The sequence below is a fragment of the Rhamphochromis longiceps genome, linkage group LG4 (genome assembly GCF_057381845.1).
Source record: "Rhamphochromis longiceps isolate RC_006_pf linkage group LG4, R_longiceps_female_GT1.1, whole genome shotgun sequence".
NCBI classification, from domain to species: Eukaryota; Metazoa; Chordata; class Actinopteri; order Cichliformes; family Cichlidae; genus Rhamphochromis; species Rhamphochromis longiceps.
In genome coordinates, this window is record NC_140560.1 from 4911903 (window position 1) to 4930851 (window position 18949).

General features: G+C 41.0%; 1 protein-coding gene and 1 pseudogene across 1 annotated transcript; both read left to right on the forward strand.

Moving 5' to 3' along the window:
* Positions 1-2892: 2892 nt before the first annotated feature.
* On the forward strand, positions 2893-5057 carry LOC146670868 (uncharacterized; annotated as a pseudogene).
* Positions 5058-13628: 8571 nt separating this feature from the next.
* On the forward strand, positions 13629-16418 carry coa3b (cytochrome C oxidase assembly factor 3b). Its single transcript, XM_085402983.1, has 2 exons — positions 13629-13851; positions 15510-16418. The coding sequence occupies exons 1-2, from the start codon at positions 13692-13694 to the stop codon at positions 15614-15616; spliced, it is 267 nt and encodes an 88-aa protein (XP_085259109.1). The 5' UTR covers positions 13629-13691; the 3' UTR covers positions 15617-16418.
* Positions 16419-18949: the final 2531 nt, after the last annotated feature.

Genomic DNA, 18949 nt, shown 5'->3' on the forward strand with positions numbered 1-18949 from the left:
GGCGGACCACTAGGGCTCCACTCACACCCAGTGTATAGGAAGTGTGTTCCTGTGTTTTGTGGCGCGATATGCGCAGTTGATGTTGGAGACGAATAAAGAAGGAGTGAGAACTGAGAGCTCTGTGTCGTTGATGCTTACCTCCACAGCAGGAAACTTAAATAAAAACCTTTTATTTAGTAGAATATGCTAAATTCACAATCTGAAGGCCAACTCTACCAGAGAACGTCAGGAGAAGTTTAAACGAGCAGCTCAGTACTTTCAATAAGTGCTTCAGGATCGACATCCTTTCTTTTTACATTTAAAAAATATATATCTGTACTTTCCCAACCAGATTTTTGGAAATAGAAAGTCAGTTTTCTGTATTGAAGTGTATTTGTGATTAGTCACAAAAACACATAGCCCAAGAATGAATCAATGAATGAATGTCTTTTATTCGAGCAACCAAATAATAAAGTTATTGTAATGTAGAATTACACAAAAAAAGAAAAAACAAGTTTAGCTCGAAAAGGAATGGGATGAAGACAAGCTTTTTAACTCCCACCCCTACAATCTTATCTGAGTTTTAAATTTTGTAGTTGCGCAGTACATTTAAATATTTGTGACATACAATTATGGTTATAAAATTATCGCATTGTCATAATTACAACATATAGTAGTGTAAATATTTAGCATCAATAATACAGTCTTTGTTACCACCGTTGAATATCACAGTCATCACCATCATGGTCATTACATCCTCTCCGTATATTATTTATATTTTAGCTATGAAAATATCAATGAAGTATGCTTCCATTGTATAGTTGTAACTTCATCAATTTTACTTTTAAGAATTAATTCTGGTCTACTGTTTCCTAAAAATGGAGATAACAGTAATAACAACAGCGTAAGACAATATCAACAGTGTCCATTTCAACTCTACAAAATAATTGTTTATATAAGTATTTGTTGTTAACATTCTATATATAAACAAAGAAAAAAGAAAGAAATAATACAAAGAATATATTATTATTTACTATCATGGATAAACAATCACACACTCGATTCCTCTTTGTACCTTGACAATATACATTTTTTGTACCTCGATTTAAACAGATGAATATTTGGACATTGCTTGAGCTCTACATCCATTCTGTTCCAAAGTTTCACTCCACACACAGACACACACAAACTTTTCCTGGTAGTTCTAACTATCTGCCTTTTAAAGTTACTACATCCCCTCAAATTGTAACCTCCTTCTTTATGTGTAAAGAGCTTTTGGATATTTTCTGGCAGTATACTCTTATTTGCCTTATATAGGAGCTGAGCAGTCGAGAATTCAACTAAATCAATCAATTTTAATAGTTTTGACTGCAAAAACAAAATATTAGTGTGACTATAATATCCTACCTTATACATTATTCTTATATAGGGCTGGGCCATATTATACCGTTCACGGTAATCCCGGTATAATGTTAGGCAACGATAGGAAAATGAAATATCGCGATAGAATGGGAGTAAAACGCGCATGCGCAGTGCCTTTGTTTTCATACGCACATGGCCGATTGTTGAGGAACCAGAATTGGTTTGTAAAAATGGTGCAACTTCCATGATGTGGAACTGGTTTGGTGTTTGTCCGTCAGATACACAACAAAGCACATTTTTTTGCAGAACATGCAAGCGGCCGTTGTTATTGTCGTATTTGTCGGACTAAGATGCTCTTAAATCTGGGAGTAATCTGGGTCCCAAACTCCGTATATTTGACTTCAGGTCAAACAACACTGCAGCATCACTGAGAGTTGAAAACTGTCTAAATTATTTCATCTTTAATAAAACGATCAGTATTGCTGCTTTACCAGGTGTAACTATAAAGTTTAACTTCCAGGCATCCATGAAAACAAAAGTTATTACATTTAACGGAGTTAGAAGTTAGCAGGAAGCTAGCGGAAGTTAGCTCGCTAGTTTCGCTAGTTACCTAAGCATGATATAGCATGTTCTGACTGAGAGATTTCTGAAAAAATTCAAACGTACAGCTCTGCTATCACTTCCAACATAAATGAAGACAGGAAACTAAACAGTGGTGACGTTTGTAGGGTTACTGAAGTTGGGCTAGCTGGTATATAATGATGTGCTACGTGATCGCTAGCGACACAGCTATGTTAGCATAACATAACAGTGAAGCTGGAGGACGAACACTAACACTTTTCCACTTATAAAAGTTAACGTGAAGGTTCCTCATGGTTAGAGACAAATGCAATCGCATGGCAGGATGCTGTAAACGGACCAAACTTCAGTCAGGAGAACAACTGAGATTGTCAGGGTCCTGGGACTGAGCGGCCCAGGGTCCCTGAGCAGTTATGTATTATATTATTATTATTATTATTATTGTTGTGTATTTTGGTGTTGCTCCCCCTTCCCTGTGCTTGTGTATATGTGTGTGTGGGTGGCTGAGCACTTGTTTATAGGCGGCGTCAGGCCTGGATGGTGTGGCCCTGCAAGGGGACTGGCCACACCCGAAGCCACACACCTGCTGCTGATCAGGCCTCGTCGGGGGAGCTACTTAAGAGAGTCTTGGAGCTCCGACGCGGGATCATTGCTTGGGACTCCACGTTAGTTACCCAGTTTAGGTTTTGGTCGTGTAGTGTATGCCTGCCATTGTTCAGTGTCCTGACTGCTGCCGCTATTGTTTCCCGCAGGAGGAGCGTGGAAGGCTGAAGGAGCAGCGAGCACCGGGAGTGCAGACACGGGAGCAGAGAGCACTTGGAGGACACGACACGGGAGTCTGGGGAAAAACACGGGGATTTATTGTTGTTTGATATCACCCTCTGTAAATAAACGCACTGCTTGAACTTTGAGCTCCGCGCCTGGGTCCTCCTTCCCCACATCCCCACAGTCTGCCAGCCAGACCGTGACAGAATGATCCCGCCAACCACCATGGACCCAGCAAACTCAGGAGTTGCCACGGAGGAGAGATCGCTCGCGCAGCTATGGGATTACTGCCGGAGCGTAGTCCAGGCCGTAAATCCACACAGGAGACACATACAGGTAGTGTTCCTTGACAATCACCTCACATCCACTACCTTCACCACGAACATTCTGGACATTAACAAACTTAGGCACCTGGTCGCTAGTTTAAGGGAGAGCTCGAGTTTTGAACTATTTGGCTTGGGTGGTCCGAGCATGGACAGTTCGGCTGCTCTCCTAGAGACTCTAGCCGCTTGGTTTTTCACGCATCGGCGGAGGGCTTTCCCGTCGATGCTCGCGGCACAATCGTTCGATCCGCCGTTACGGAAGGCATGCCGCACTCTCTACCATCATCCCATTACGCCTCAACCCACTCCTGCGGTTTCAGCCCGGTCAGCTGGCAACGGACCAACAGCGCTCATCACCGCAGTGAGTAAACCCGACTCATTTGTGTCTATTAATCATGTCATTGAAAATCAAAACCCAGATAAACAGCAGAAGACGGTTTACATACACCCGGCCCCGCCTTCACGGAGGAGAAGGCGTCCTCGCAAGCAGCGTTCAACCACATCCGCACTCACTCCTGTGCTGGTCGAAGACTCAGGACCAGCGGCTCTGGACGCCACAGTGAGTAAAATGGACTCTGCCGGTGTTATAAATTCCCTTCCTGTAAACATAAAAATAGAAACTGATTGCTGTACCTCCAAAGACTCAGAAAATATTCCCTCTGAGACTGTGAGCTGGGAGCTAGGGAGTTCCGAGCATACGGACCCAAATGACTTTTTGACTCAGTCCGTCCGCATGGAGACGGAGGTTCTCCCCAGGGCTTCCCCAGAGACCGAACTGGAGGTCTCAGTTGCCTCTGGACCCCTGGAATTTGTTGAGCCAGCTGTAACATTTTCATCCTCTCCACCCTTCATAGTAGCCATCTCACCCTCACCTCAGCCTGCTGCCCAGCTGGTAGCTCAGTCTTCAGTCCAGTCAGCCTCTCACCTTCATCCTCAGTTGGAGGTCGATATGCCGGCCGGACCACCTCTGCCATCATTTCACCCATCTGTCCCTGCATCGCTGTCCAGTCTACCGGGAGTAGCTGCCACACCATCGTCGCCTCCGGATCATCCATCTGTGGCTGAAGCGCAGCCGTCAACTCATCCGCCTGCAGTCGCCCCTCAGCCGTCTTCTTCACCGGCCGCTACGTCACCACCCGCACCTGCCCTGCCCGAGCGGGAGCTCTGCGGGCCCCAGTGGGTGCTCAGCGAGCCGGAGGAGCTCGCGCTGCCGGAGCAGGAGCCCGGCGAGCCGGAGGAGCTCGCGCTGCCAGAGCAGGAGCTCGCGCTGCCAGCCGAGGAGGAGCTCGCGCTGCCAGCCGAGGAGGAGCTCAGCGAGCGGGAGCCGGAGCTCAGCGAGCCACCAGCTGAGGAGTTCAACAAACCGGAGGGACCGGTGTTGCCAGCACAAGACGTTGGCGGGCCGGAGGAGCCCATGCTGCCAGCGGGAGACCTCGGCGAGCCGGAGGGACCCGCTCAGCCGAAGCCGGAGGTCGGTGAGCCGGAGGGACCTCCACGCCACCCACGTCTGGCGCGCCCTCCACGCCATCCATGCCGTCCACGTCCGGTGCGTCCACGTCAGCGATCGGCGCGTCATGGACCTGGTGCCACGCCTCGCTGTTGCTCACCGGAGCAGCGACGTTGCCATCGGACCCGTGGCAGGCCACCAGAACCGTTCCGCCGCCGCCGGACCCGTGGCAGGCCACCAGAACCGTTCCGCCGCGGCTGCCGGACCCGGGGCCGTCCGCCGGAGCTGCGATGTCGCCGCCATTGGACTCGAGGTAGGCACCCTGAACTCTTGTGTTGTGTTGATGGGCCACCTGAGTCTGTTTTGTGGCGTTTTTTCTTTTTGTTGCTCCGCTGCGGGATGCGCGGTCGGACTCTGGGACTGTGACCTTGGGGGGGTTGTTTTCTTTGGTGTTTTTCTTTGCTTGTTTTGGTTCTGGCCCTCCGTCCTGGACCTCCCGCCGCCCGCCCTGGGTTGGTTGTGCTGTTTTGTTTTTGGTTTGTGTTTTGGGTCGTCGGGAGCCGACCCTTAGAGGGGGGGTACTGTCAGGGTCCTGGGACTGAGCGGCCCAGGGTCCCTGAGCAGTTATGTATTATATTATTATTATTATTATTATTGTTGTGTATTTTGGTGTTGCTCCCCCTTCCCTGTGCTTGTGTATATGTGTGTGTGGGTGGCTGAGCACTTGTTTATAGGCGGCGTCAGGCCTGGAGGGTGTGGCCCTGCAAGGGGACTGGCCACACCCGAAGCCACACACCTGCTGCTGATCAGGCCTCGTCGGGGGAGCTACTTAAGAGAGTCTTGGAGCTCCGACGCGGGATCATTGCTTGGGACTCCACGTTAGTTACCCAGTTTAGGTTTTGGTCGTGTAGTGTATGCCTGCCATTGTTCAGTGTCCTGACTGCTGCCGCTATTGTTTCCCGCAGGAGGAGCGTGGAAGGCTGAAGGAGCAGCGAGCACCGGGAGTGCAGACACGGGAGCAGAGAGCACTTGGAGGACACGACACGGGAGTCTGGGGAAAAACACGGGGATTTATTGTTGTTTGATATCACCCTCTGTAAATAAACGCACTGCTTGAACTTTGAGCTCCGCGCCTGGGTCCTCCTTCCCCACATCCCCACGGTCTGCCAGCCAGACCGTGACAGAGATAATCCATCCACAATACGAGGTTAGTCATTAATATACTGCAACAACATGGGAATAGATCAGCTGCCAGAGAATTCAACATTAATGAATCAATGGTACAGAAGTGGAGGAAGCAAGAAGAATGAGTTTAATAAAGTTTGATTTATCTGACTGCTTTGTTTCGCTTAATGTGCCTTATAATCCCGTGCACCTTATGGTCCGAAAAATGCGTACTGCACACTGCAGTTTAATGTTGCAAAGCACCTCTTTTTAACTTCAGTGGTTATTATACATGGTTATGCTCAGGATATGTCAGCCCATTTCTACTGGAAATGCCTTTGGGTTAAACTTTCAGCAAGGAATTTGCATTTGCACTGATACATTTTTATAAAGCTTTAGTGTACATAAAAACCAGCTTCTTGTTTAAGTGAAAATAAATGGAAGGTTGTCTTTTTGCGCTAGTAATGTTGTGGAGTATTTTGTCTCGCATCAATTATATCGTCAGTTATATCGTTATCGCAAATTTTCAAATATATATCGTGGGGGCAGGGATAGCTCAGTAGGTAAAGTGGTCGCCCCATGATCGGAAGGTCGGCGGTTCGAATCCACTTAACGGCTACCCTGAGGTACCCCTGAGCAAGGTACCGTCCCTACACACTGCTCCCCGGGCGCCTGCTTAGTGGGCTGCCCACTGCTTCACTGAGTGAATGGGTCAAATGCAGAGAAAAACAAGTAATTTCCCCATGGGGATCAATAAAGTATCCATTATTATTATTATAAATATTTTTGGCCATATCACCCTGCTCTATTCTTATAGCACATTTTTGTAGTATAACCAGGTGTTGCAGAGAACTTTTGTAATTATTGCCCCATACCTCTACACAATAAGTCAAGTATGGTAGGACTAGTACACAGTATAACAAAAACATTGCATGGCAGTTTAAGAAGAACTTGGCTCTATTTATGATTGAGATACTTTTGGACACTTTATTTTGTATATGTCTGATGTGTGATTTCCAGCATAATTTGCTATCAATCATTACTCCCAAGAATTTTATTTCTGATACTACATCTATGACTACACCATCTATTTTTATTACAGTATCTTCATTTACATTGTAATTCCCAAAGAACATTACCTTGGTTTTGCTAAAATTTATAGATAATTTGTTAACATCCATCCATATTTTTAATTTCCTTAACTCATTGTTAATGTTAAGTACTAGGTCACTATGGTCGTCGTTAGAATAAAAAATATTGGTGTCGTCAGCAAATATAACTAATTTTAATAACTTTGATACATTAAATATGTCGTTTATATAAAGGTTAAATAGAGTTGGTCCCAGAACTGATCCTTGTGGCACTCCACAGCTAATGCCCAAGTACCCCGATTCAAACTCGCCCATCTTCACATACTGCTGTCTCTCAGTCAAATAACTTTGGATCCATTTCAAAGCCACTCCCCTAATACCATATCTGTCTAATTTTTTAAATAATCTGCTATGATTAATCGTATCAAATGCTTTCTTCAAGTCAATAAATATCCCTGCTGCATGTCTTTTTCTATCCAGACTGTTGTTTATCTCTTCTATTGCATCAATGATAGCCATTGAAGTTGACCTTCCTGTCCTAAATCCGTACTGACTTTCATTAATTAGTTTATGTTTGTCAATAAATTTACCTAGTCTATTATTATAAAGTTTTTCTAATATTTTAGAAAACTGCGGGAGCAGGGACACTGGTCGATAGTTAGTGAAGATGTGTTTGTTTCCACTTTTATATATGGGTATAACTTTAGCTATTTTCATTTTCTTTGGGCATTTCCCCGTTTGAAATGATAAATTACATATATAAGCTAGAGGTCTGGCAATGCTATGTATGATTCGTTTAACTAATGTCATATCTATACCAAAACAATCAGTAGAGGTCTTGTTCTTACAGTTGTTAACTACATCTAAAATATCTAATTCAGTAACTCCCGACAAGAACATAGTCTTTGAGTTTATTTCTATCAGTGACATTTCGCTGTGATTACTTTTTGGAATTGTTGTAGCCAGCTCCGGCCCCACATTTACAAAAAAGCTGTTAAAGCACTCCACCATCTCGTTTAGATTGTAATTGTAACTGTTATTATTAATGAAATAATCTGGATATGAGCACTTTTTTGTGTTACCTTTAATAATAGTGTTAAGTATTCCCCATATCTCTTTAGTGTTGTTTTTATTTTTGTGTATTAAATTAGTATAGTATAATTTCTTACTAGTTCTTAATATTTCCATTAGTTTATTTTTATATTTTTTATATCTATACTCTGCTTCTTCAGTTCTTAGCTTAGTGAATTGTCTATATAAAGAATTTTTCTTCTTACAGGCCTTGTGTAATCCTTTTGTTAACCACGGGCATTTAATAGATTTATTGTTGATACTGAATTGCCCGACTGGGCAGTTTTTATCATACAGGCAGTTGAAGATATCCAAAAATATTTCAAAAGCACTATCCACATCATCTACAGTATACACTGCATTCCAATCCTGATTCATCAAGTCCTGATAAAAGAGATTAATTGCATTTTCTGTTCTTACTCGTTTGTAGATATATTTCTGAGGTACTTTCTTGCATACACTCTTAACGTCATACACTATAAATATTGGCAGGTGATCAGTTATATCACATACCATTAGTCCGCTAGCAATTATTAACTCTAAATTATTTGTAAAGATGTTATCAATAAGGGTAGCATTGGTATTGCACTAAGTTTTTCAATTGACGTCTATAGACGTCAATGGCAGTGAATGAGTTAATTGAGGAATTATATTCTTTTTCAGAATAATATTTACATTCATTTGGGTTGGCTAATAGGAAGTGGTTGTCAGGGTCTAATTGATCTTCTTGATCTAAAGCATTATGATCAGTATATTCGAAATGCTTCAATTCCAAATCCTCAAGGTTTAAACTCCGTTCTTGTGTTTCTAATTCATCTTTTGTCAGATTTAAGGAGTATTTAGATGTCATTGTATGAGTTTACGCTCCCTTAACTGACACAGGTTGTGCAGACCCTCAGTAGTATTCATTCATATTTCTTCAATTCCTCTATATCTCTGATAATCACCACTTTAGCTTCCTCAGGCGTTCCTTTCAGTTTGATGTATACCTTACAGTTCATGACCCAAGTATTCTGTATCTTGCCCTGCTTCCTCATGATTCTGGCTTTTTTAGCAATGTCCGCATTTCTTTTAATCAAATGATCATTCAGATAGACGTTAGTACCTTTTAGCTTTTTCCCTTGCTTCATTAGTGCAACTTTGTTTTTTCTGCTGACAAACCTCAGGAACACCGCCGGCATGTTGTTCTTCGTGGGAAGAGGGTGACAGGCATCAATGGTATTTACATCCAAGTGTATATTTTTAGACGCAAAAAAAGACACCACCTGTTGCTCCGTCGAGTTCTCCTCCCGTAAGCCGGGTTCTTCATTGTTACCGGAGGTCACAGCATGAGCATAAGAGCGGGGTTTGATCTTAATCCCAGTCACAATAACATCATTTATCCTTGAGTATTGCTCCAAATCCTCAACTTTCTTCTCTAGCTCTGTTATTTTTTTTGTCCCGCTCAGCAAGGCGTACCCGCAACTCTGTAACTTCCTGCACTAGGTTAAGTATTTTGTCTTGCTTAATTTTGATGTCATTTACATCCTGTGATAGGAAGTCCAGTGATCTTTTGATATCCTCCGCCTCCTCCAAGGCTGAGTTTTTCTTAGGTGGCATTGTCAGGGGTAGTCCAGAGTCTTTAGCGCCGAGACTACCGATGGCTTCTTGATTAGCTGATTAGCCACAGTCCAAAGTTAGCTGTTGTGCTAGTTATCTTCTCCCTCACCGAATGTGAAGACCGATCATTTAAAGATGATCAATTTCCACCACAGCACAATCAGTACTTTACCTCACACTGCACATTCAGAAGAAAAAATGTTCCCCCAAAGGTTCTTTAAACTCTGAAACAACTTGAAACTAAGATAAAGAATAAAAACAGCGAGGGATCATCATCATCATCAACAACAACTTTATTTATAAAGCACTTTAAAACAACCGCAGCTGACACAAAGTGCTGTACACTGGAACTGTAAAATAAAATTACATGAGATATAAGTAAAAACCAAATAAAAGAAGAGTGAAATCATTAATTAAATAACTACTTCAATTAAAAGAGAAACTAAGTCTCACTGAGGTTAAAAGCCAAGGAATAAAAGTGGGTTTTAAGACGTGATTTAAAAGTGGACAGTGAAGGGGCCTTTCTAACGTGCAAGGGCAAATTATTCCATAATTTTGGAGCCACAATAGAGAAGGTCCTGTCCCCTCTGAGCTTCCTCCTGGATCTCGGTACCTCCAGGAGCAGCTGGTCAGCTGACCTGAGAGACCGACAGGGTATGTGGGGATGAAGAAGCTCAGAGAGGTAAGGCGGGGCAAGACTGTGAAGGCATTTAAAAACAAACATAAGAATTTTAAAATTAACTCTAAAAGACACAGGCAGCCAGTGCAGAGAGGCTAGCACAGGGGTTATATGCTCTATTTTTCGAGTTCCTGTTAGGAGTCGTGCAGCCGCATTTTGAACCAGCTGCAGACGTGAGAGCAATGACTGACTGACCCCCACATAAAGTGAGTTACAGTAGTCCAAGAAGAAATAAAAGCGTGGATCACTGTTTCAAGGTGCTGCCTCGAAAGAAAAGATTTTACTCTTGCCAGTCGCCTTAAATGATAAAAACTGGACTTCACCACTGCTCTGATTTGGTTGTCCAACTTAAAACCAAGGTCAGTAACAACAGATTTAAAATAGACTTCCAGGGATCCTAAAACAAAAGAGGAGGACTCACAGGGACCACTGGGTCCAAACACCAACACTTCTGTTTTCTTTTCATTAAAATTTAAAAAGTTTAGAGCCAACCAAGCTTTAATGTCATCTAGACATGTCAAGAGAGGTTTTATGGAGATGCCATCCTTGTGCTTTAGTGGCAAATAAATTTGGCAGTCATCGGCATAACAATGAAATGAGATCCCATGCCTTCTAAAGATAGAACCCAGAGGCAATAGATACAGTAAAAAGAGCAGTGGCCCTAAAATTGAGCCCTGTGGGACGCCACATGACAGAGGAGCAGAAGATGATTCGTAACCGAGAAGGCTGACAGAGAAAGTTCTATCTGACAAATAAGACCTAAACCAATTAAGTGCAGTGCCACCAATACCCACTACATCATGTAATCAAGAAATTAGAATATTGTGGTCTACGGTATCAAAGGATAAAATACAGAAAACAATATCAAGATTAAACAACCCCAAAATCAAATAGAATATTTAAATAACAAAATAAAATCTTATAAAAGCTGGGCCATGACACAGGACATGTCAGTGTGTGTGTGTGTGTGTGTGTGTGTGTTTTTCCGACTCCTAACTCCTGTATATTTTTAAGATAAATAAACTGTGAGAAGTAAAATGCACAAAATGTTGAATGTAAGAAAAATTATACAACTCAAAACATATATTCAAACTGATATTTAAGGAGTGAAGGGTTGTCTTAGCTAGCCACACCATTGCTTTCTCTGCCTTTATTTTATTGTCTCTTTCCTTGCACAAAGCTTTCAAGTAGTGTGAAGTCGTGTTAACAGAGAGCACCCAAAATGGTACAATGCATGTTGGTGGCAAAAATTCAGTCACAAAACTATGCTTTTACATTTTTATGTGACTTTACAGAAATCCTGTTGTATTGCGGATGCTGTTTTCAACTAATTTGTTGAAAAATTGAAAAGAAAGGGGAAATTAAAATAGAAATCAAGTTGTGTTGTGCTGTGTTGTTATTTTCTATTCCAGTTTGATTCTAATACTTTTATTCAAATCTATTTAGTCTACTTTGAATAATTGAAACCATTGCAACAATTTCTATTTATTAAAAAAACCCCACTGCAAATTAGTGTTAGTGTTGTTTTAAAACAGAAGACGGCGATGATATACACACATCACCAGCCTTCCTGCTAGTGACATCTAGTGGTTTCTTTGGGGTATTGCAATTAACCCTGCTCCGACCCTGCTCTGATGAAATGCTGTCTGGTTTTTAAGAAGAGTAAGGTACAGGGGGCAATCGCAGAAGTAGAACAGTGATGATATAAATGGGAGTTTAAATTCTCAGTTGATAAGACTAAAATAATGTTTTTTACAAGGAAAAGAGTTGGGGAGGAAATCAACGTCAGATTAAATGAACAAGAATAAGAAAGATGTCTGAAGGTTCTCAGTCCTCCAGGTCATCGTAGTCTAAGGAGCTTGGAAGCATCTGAATTTCTTTAAGTTGCTTGAAAGACATTTCACCTCTCATCCAAGAAGCTTCTTCAGTTCCAGGGTCAAATGGTGAATAATAAAAAAATAAGAAAGATATGCTGTGAAGGTTGCCACGCCACTTAAAGAAATCCAGATGATTTTCTCTTGAAGCTCTTTAGACTAAGAATAAGAACGGATAAAACAATTTACATTTCTGAGGTTATGGTTTGATCAAAGGGTAACATGTGTAGTACATATTCAGAAAATAATAGACAAATACAAGAAAGTGTTAAATATGAGGTGCTTAGTGGGAACTGAATGGGGGGCTGATATGACATTTTTTAAAGCTGGGTTAATTACATCAGTATTAGACTATAGGTGTATATTATATAATTCTGCAGCCAGAGCAAGTCTTCATAAGTTAGATAGTATCCTATATCAGGCAACTAAGAGTCTGCAGAGGTGCATTCAAAACAACCTCGACAGCAGCAATACAGGTAGAAATGGGAGAAATGCCATTAAAAAAAAAAGGAGAGAGCAACTAGCACTGAATTACCGGGCAAGTCTACAATGACATCCAACAAAAACGATTTTCCACCCCTGCTGGGAAAAAATGAAAAGAGAATTGATGACCTTTGTGTGGCCAGTAGGACAGAAAGCCATTGAACTTACTCTGGACAAGATCAACACGAGTCAAACAGTTATGTTGCCTACAAAACCACCTTGAATGCTCCCTGATGCAGCAGTAGATTTCACACTATTGAACAAAAGGGGTTTTATTTAAACTCTCATACAGTGCAGGAATATATTAACCAGTATTGCAATTATGTCAAAATATACACAGACGCAAGAATATAGCCAACCAAAGTGGGATAGCATTTGTTGTTCCTGAATTTCATATCAACGTAAGGAAAAGGATCAGTGATGATTTATCAGTGTACACTGAGAAATGGTTTCAATACTGTTAGCTGTCCAGTGGATTGAAGATGCAGACCACTAAGATCTGTGATATGTTCAGACTCAAGTTTATCAATGGCTAGTTTGCAAGACAGTCATTCAGACTGCAGAGCTGACATTCTGATAGAGATTCAAACATTATACAGAATTACTATGAAGGGACTTATGGCAAACAGAACAGCGAAGGAAGCTGCAAAGAGACCGGTGGTGGATATGGATATCAGTGTTAGTAGAAAAAAGATTAAGAGTAGAATACGGCACAAAATGAAAGAAAGGTGCCAAAAGCCATGGGAGGAAGAGAGGAAAGGCCGGAGGTTTTACAAAATCCAAAGGAAAGCAGGAGAAATTAGAAGCACAGAAAGGACAGGAGAGAGGAGACAATTATATCTTGACTTAGATTTGGACACACCGGTTTGAATAACACGTTGCTTTTAATAGGGAAACACCATACAGTGTGACTGCAGTCGAAAATAGGAAACAATAGAACATGTTTTATTGCATTGTCAGAATTATGATGCTGAAAGATGATAACTGATCAAAAAGCTTGTCGATATGAAAGTGAAATTGGACTTGGTTGATTTATTTCATAAGAACTCGAGAAGTGAAAGTTTTCAGACCATATTTTGGGCAGACTCATTTGTTTGGGAAGGATTTGAATTTTTTGGTGGGTTTTTTCTGTCATTGCACACTCCACACCAGTGGGTGGCGGTAATGCACCATGTTGCTGTTTGCCAATCGCCAATAAACAATATAAGGAAGAAGAAGTGCCGTTCCGGTTTACGCGACACTTTCCTTTCGAGCAGCGAACAATTCAAAGAAGTCATGTCTAAGGAAGGAGCTGATAAACCCAGACTAACAGCGGCGGAGGAACAACTCATCCGCCACCGAAAGAATCTCGATTTCTGGAAGAAAAATGCAGCCCAGATCCGAACCCGCAACCTGCTGACAGGCTTGTCTATAGGAGCTTTTGTGGTCGGCATCTGTATCCTTCACAGGTCGCTTAAAGAGTGAATGACAGGAGTGTTTGGGTGCTTAGACTAAAAACAGTCCATGTGTTCAGCACTCCTCAGAGAAAGGGGAGAGGTGAGGTTTAACAAGCAGACTTACAGACCCCGTGATGGGAATGCAGAGCAGTTCATCGGGATGTGTTCACAGTAAGTGTAAATATGCGGGTCTGCAAATTCAGCTTAAAAATGTAAATATTAAACTTTATTAAAGATACAGTCTGTTTAACAGAGTTGGTCATCAGACTTGTTAAAAAAACTGAGTGCACTTAAATTTATTTATAACACAAAACAGAATTATAAATAATGCACAGGCAGCATAACAAATGTTACTTGTTGAAACTGTAGCTCTGTGAATGCATTTAATTTTAGGGAGAAGTCACCGCATTCAGTTTTTATTTGTTTTTAACCCGTTAAAAAACAATGTTGTGCTTTGATTTATGGACAAGAAAGAAACACACTATGAAAATATTTAGTCTCTAACTGCAGATGATGACTTTTGCTACTGACGAGAAATCACCGATCGTTGTTCTATTGCTTCAGATTTATAGTGATATATGTGAAACGTCGTAGTTAAGGGGATCGGATGGATAGCCTGACAGCTGTCCACTATGTCTTAATGGCAGAACAAAATCACCCTGCCCTAAACATGTGACATGATGCCCTCTTAGTTTAGTGTTAAAGGGCAGGTGAGAGAGTGTTGTGTTTTTTGTGTTATGACAACACGAAAAAATGTAGTTGTGTTAGTCCTGCTGCAAGCCCTTTGCAGTACATGTTAATAAATAAGTACAACATTTTTAGTTACATTTCAATAAAAGGTTCAGTAATCTCTAAACCTATAATGTTCTAACGCAGGGGTATCAAACATAAGGTGCAGGAGCCACAACTGGCCTGGTAAAGGCTTTGATCTGACTTCACTGGAGAGTTTTGGAAAAGGAGGGCATACCTTTTGAACTTTTGACTGTAATTTTACAACTTTATGTTTACTGATAAACATTTAGCTGTTTTAGGTACATAAATGTAATAGATTTTACAAAGGAATGATGGGAACGTTTATGTTTTTTCCATTATCTGCTATAGAAATATAAAAAATATAGAAAGGAGAAAAAAGTTTTGTCTGAATAAATAAAAAAAACCTATGATACTTTTTATTTTATATTTACAGGATAGTGTGGAACTGTTCATATTTGCTTCTTATAATTTAAGCCCAGAATGTCATGCTGAGAAATTTCTTTTATTTTCTACAACAGTATTTCTGTGTATTTAAGCTTCTTTACACTGACAGAAAGATGAGTTTCACTGGTCCAGCCCACTTAAAATCAAAGTGGGCTGTTTCTGGCCCATCATGTAAAATGGCTTGGATGTACCTGTTCTAATTGCTTCCTCCAGTCCAGTAGGTGCATTTAATAGAGTGTGTGTGTGTGTGTGTATGTATGTATGTATATATATATATATATATATATATATATATATATATATATATATATATATATATAAAATAGAAACTTTACAGGACAATAAACCAAGAAATCATGATTGATTTGGAATAATGAGAACATGAGGGTTTCCAGTTAAAACACGAGTTAAACTACACACATGTCTCTTTTAATGTTTCCTTTAACCTGCAGTTTCCCAGTTAGCTACACCATCCTGTCTGTGAAACAGGAGAGAGTTGTGGAGGAACTGGATGAGGAAGCTAGGATCCACATCATCAGAGGGCCACGGACTGGTGCCAACTCCTGACTCAGTTGGACTGGGCTTTCTGGCCCCTTAATACAGGTGGAGAAGTTTACACGTGGATGCTGGAGGGATCACAGCTCATATATGGACATTACAGTGTTTCTGGATCCTTTTCTGCTTGGAAAAAAATAAAAGCAGATATAATCATATATATATATATATATATATATTTCTGATCAGCTTTCTGCATTACTGTAAGCCTAATGTGCTGTGAATAAAACACTGATGCCCATCTTTGCATATAAATTCTCAGTAAATTTATAAGAAATCTCTAAATGAAACAGTTAACATAGAAACAGGTTTCAGTTTATGCAGTGTATTTCCAATAATAAGTCCAGACTACAGCATTTTAGTCATTGTATATCAGTGGCATATTCCAGAACAGTAGAAAGTGTCTCAGTAAAACTAAAGAATTCAGCTTTCAAGAAAAAAATGACCAATGTTTACTTAGCATTATACAGATATGGTAATCACATAGCTAGAGCTGGGCGATAGAACGATAACGATATGTATCGCGATATAACTTTTACTCGATAGAGAAATTAAGCTATCGCGATAGACCTCGCCGCTCTTGTCCTCTTAAAAAAAAAAAAAGGTCAGCCAATCCAAATTAAGTAGCGCAGAGCCGAACCAATCACAGCCGCAGCGTCACGTCGCGTGACTTGTTACGTACAGCACAAGTGCCAAGCTGCACGTGTGTTTGTTTGGGAAGCAGCCAGCGCGTAATGGAGGAAATGAGTGTGCCGACTAGAAAAATCAACCGAGCGTGACCGAAGAGAAAACAGATGATGGTTCCAATGCCGGAGAGATTGTCGAACGGAAGAGCCATAGAAGTTCCGTAGTGTGAAGGTATTTCGGCTATTTCAAGTCTGACAAAAAACAGAGTAGCGTGCACTGTAAATTGTGCCGAAAGCAAGTCTGGAAATACAATAAACTGGTGCATGCGTCACACTGTGCGCCACGTTATTGTTTCGGTGAAATGAATTTCTACAATACTGTTACTGTTAATTCTACTCTCTGCAGTGTTTAAATGCTTACATATACACACAGTTACTGTCCCTCCACACATACGACTCGGTTCTGCTTCTATGCCCCAGCTTTGTTTACTTTTTCCCACCGAGGCTTCTAGACTTCTGATTGGCCAACATTTCTGCACGGTTAGGAATCTAGCGCCACCTGCTGCTTTGGCATGTTCATAGCAGCGTTTTCTTTCATTTCTCCCTTTATGTGTGGACGGGATTATTTTTTAAAACGAAAACGGAAAATCTCCGTTTTCAAAAATACCCGTGTACGTGTGGACGTAGCCTCAGTCTCTGACTGGAAGCGCTAATTCGTCATTCGGCTTTTGTCAGACTAAAGTAACTGTTAAAACTGTTTGAAAAGCTCAGCTATACAACAAGGAGAGATTGAGAATTTCCTTTTAGTTCTCAGTTTATTTGATATTGACAAAAGTTAGTCAGTTTTGTCTGTTCTTCTGTAAAACAAACTAAGATTTATTTTTAGAATTAATATTTTGTTTCTAAGTGGAATTGACAGTTTAGTCTGTTTCGTTTGTTCTATTTTGAAACTTAAACGCTTTAGCGGCTGCCTTTTGTGTAGTTTGCAATATTTGCCTTTATTTATCTGAAAAAGTCTCATGTTCCTTAAGTACATCTACCCTGTTGAACTTATTATGGGAAATAAATATTTAAAAACAAGCTGCTGATTATTTCACATTTTACTTGTGAGCAACGGCACATTTAAATCTTACAAATATAGTTATTTGGCTTATATCGTGATAGATATCGTTATCGCCTGAAATGAAAAAAACATATCGTGATATGAAAAAATCTCATATCGCCCAGCTCTACACATAGCTCTTTTCTGCTCATTCATTCAGTGCATCATTCACACAAGCACGCTTTCCTATGCTTAGGACGCTGATTGATGCATCTTAGTGGCAACTTGGGGTTAGTATCTTACCTAATATTTGGCGTGCAGACTGGAGCAGCCAGGAATTAAACTACCAACCTTCTGATTAGCAGGTGAGTTGTGCTACCTCAGCCACAGCCACCCAATATATTTATGTAAGATCCCAATTTTGTGTATAAAAAGTAAAGCCCATAGCTCAATCAACAAGCAACTTAACTCCCAAAACATTTTTGTACACATAGCTACATGCAGGCTAAATGTATTCAGTTTGCAAGCAACCCTGCTGATGTCAGCAAAATATCTAAATGTTCATGACTGCACAGTAAGAAATATGAGCTCTGTGCCATTTATGTATGCATAGCCTAATGTGAACTGGATTTCTGTAGCCATGTGCTGTAAGCTCATTCATTCAGGTTTCCTAAAAATCTAGGACAAAGTGCTCTGGATTTAGATCAGCTGATTTGCTCATCACATCTCATAAATATGAAGCATACTTGAATTATACAGTCATGTGACTCAGTGCAGTCCTTTGAAAAACTTAAGCACATCCCATTATTCAGTTTGCAGGACTACCTTTAGAATACAATAGAATAGCTCCTTTTTGGTCATTATACAGGGTGGGCCATTTGTATGGATACACCGTAATAAAATGGGAATGGTTGGTGATATTAAAGTCCTGTTTGTGGTGGGGCTGTGCGATATGACCAAAATCTCATATCCCGATATAAGAATTCTATCCTCCCGATAACGATATAAATCACAAAAATGTAACATTTTCTGTAAAGGCTGTGAATTTCGGGCAGCTCGACTTGCGTGAAGTGTTTCCAGCTGGGCGTCATGTAGCTGGAGTCGAGTGTTTTAACCGATGCATGAAACGATACATCTTTAGACATAAGTTGTAACGGCCGCGGTTTTCTTTGTGAGTATTTATTACACAGTGTGCTGCGAGTAAAAGCCTGTTCTAACGTTTGAGTCTAAGGTTTATTTTTTAGCACCTGGGCCCTATTTCAGGAAGCCGGTTTAGAAAACTCAGAGTGAAAAACGATACTCAGGGTTGAGTAACCCCGAAGTGTCCAACTCGGAATATTCGGTTTCAGAAAGGCTGATAACAATTAGTTCAGTCAACGCGGAGTTGCTTTAACCCCAAGTTAAGCGCGCGCATGAGGATACATAAAGCCCTGATTAGTGGAGCACAGATTAAGCGAGTCACTATGGAGACGGAGGGAAAGAAGGCGCGGTCAATGTATTTTACAGCGCTTGAGGCCGAAATTCTGATGGCAGCATATGCCGATAACATGCAAATTCCGCGGAAAAAAAGTAACACAGCCTCAGCTGCAAAAGAAAGAGAGCATGCATGGCAAAACATAGCCGACAGAGTCAATGCGTGAGTGTTAATTTAAACATTGATCTAGGGATTTCCACCCA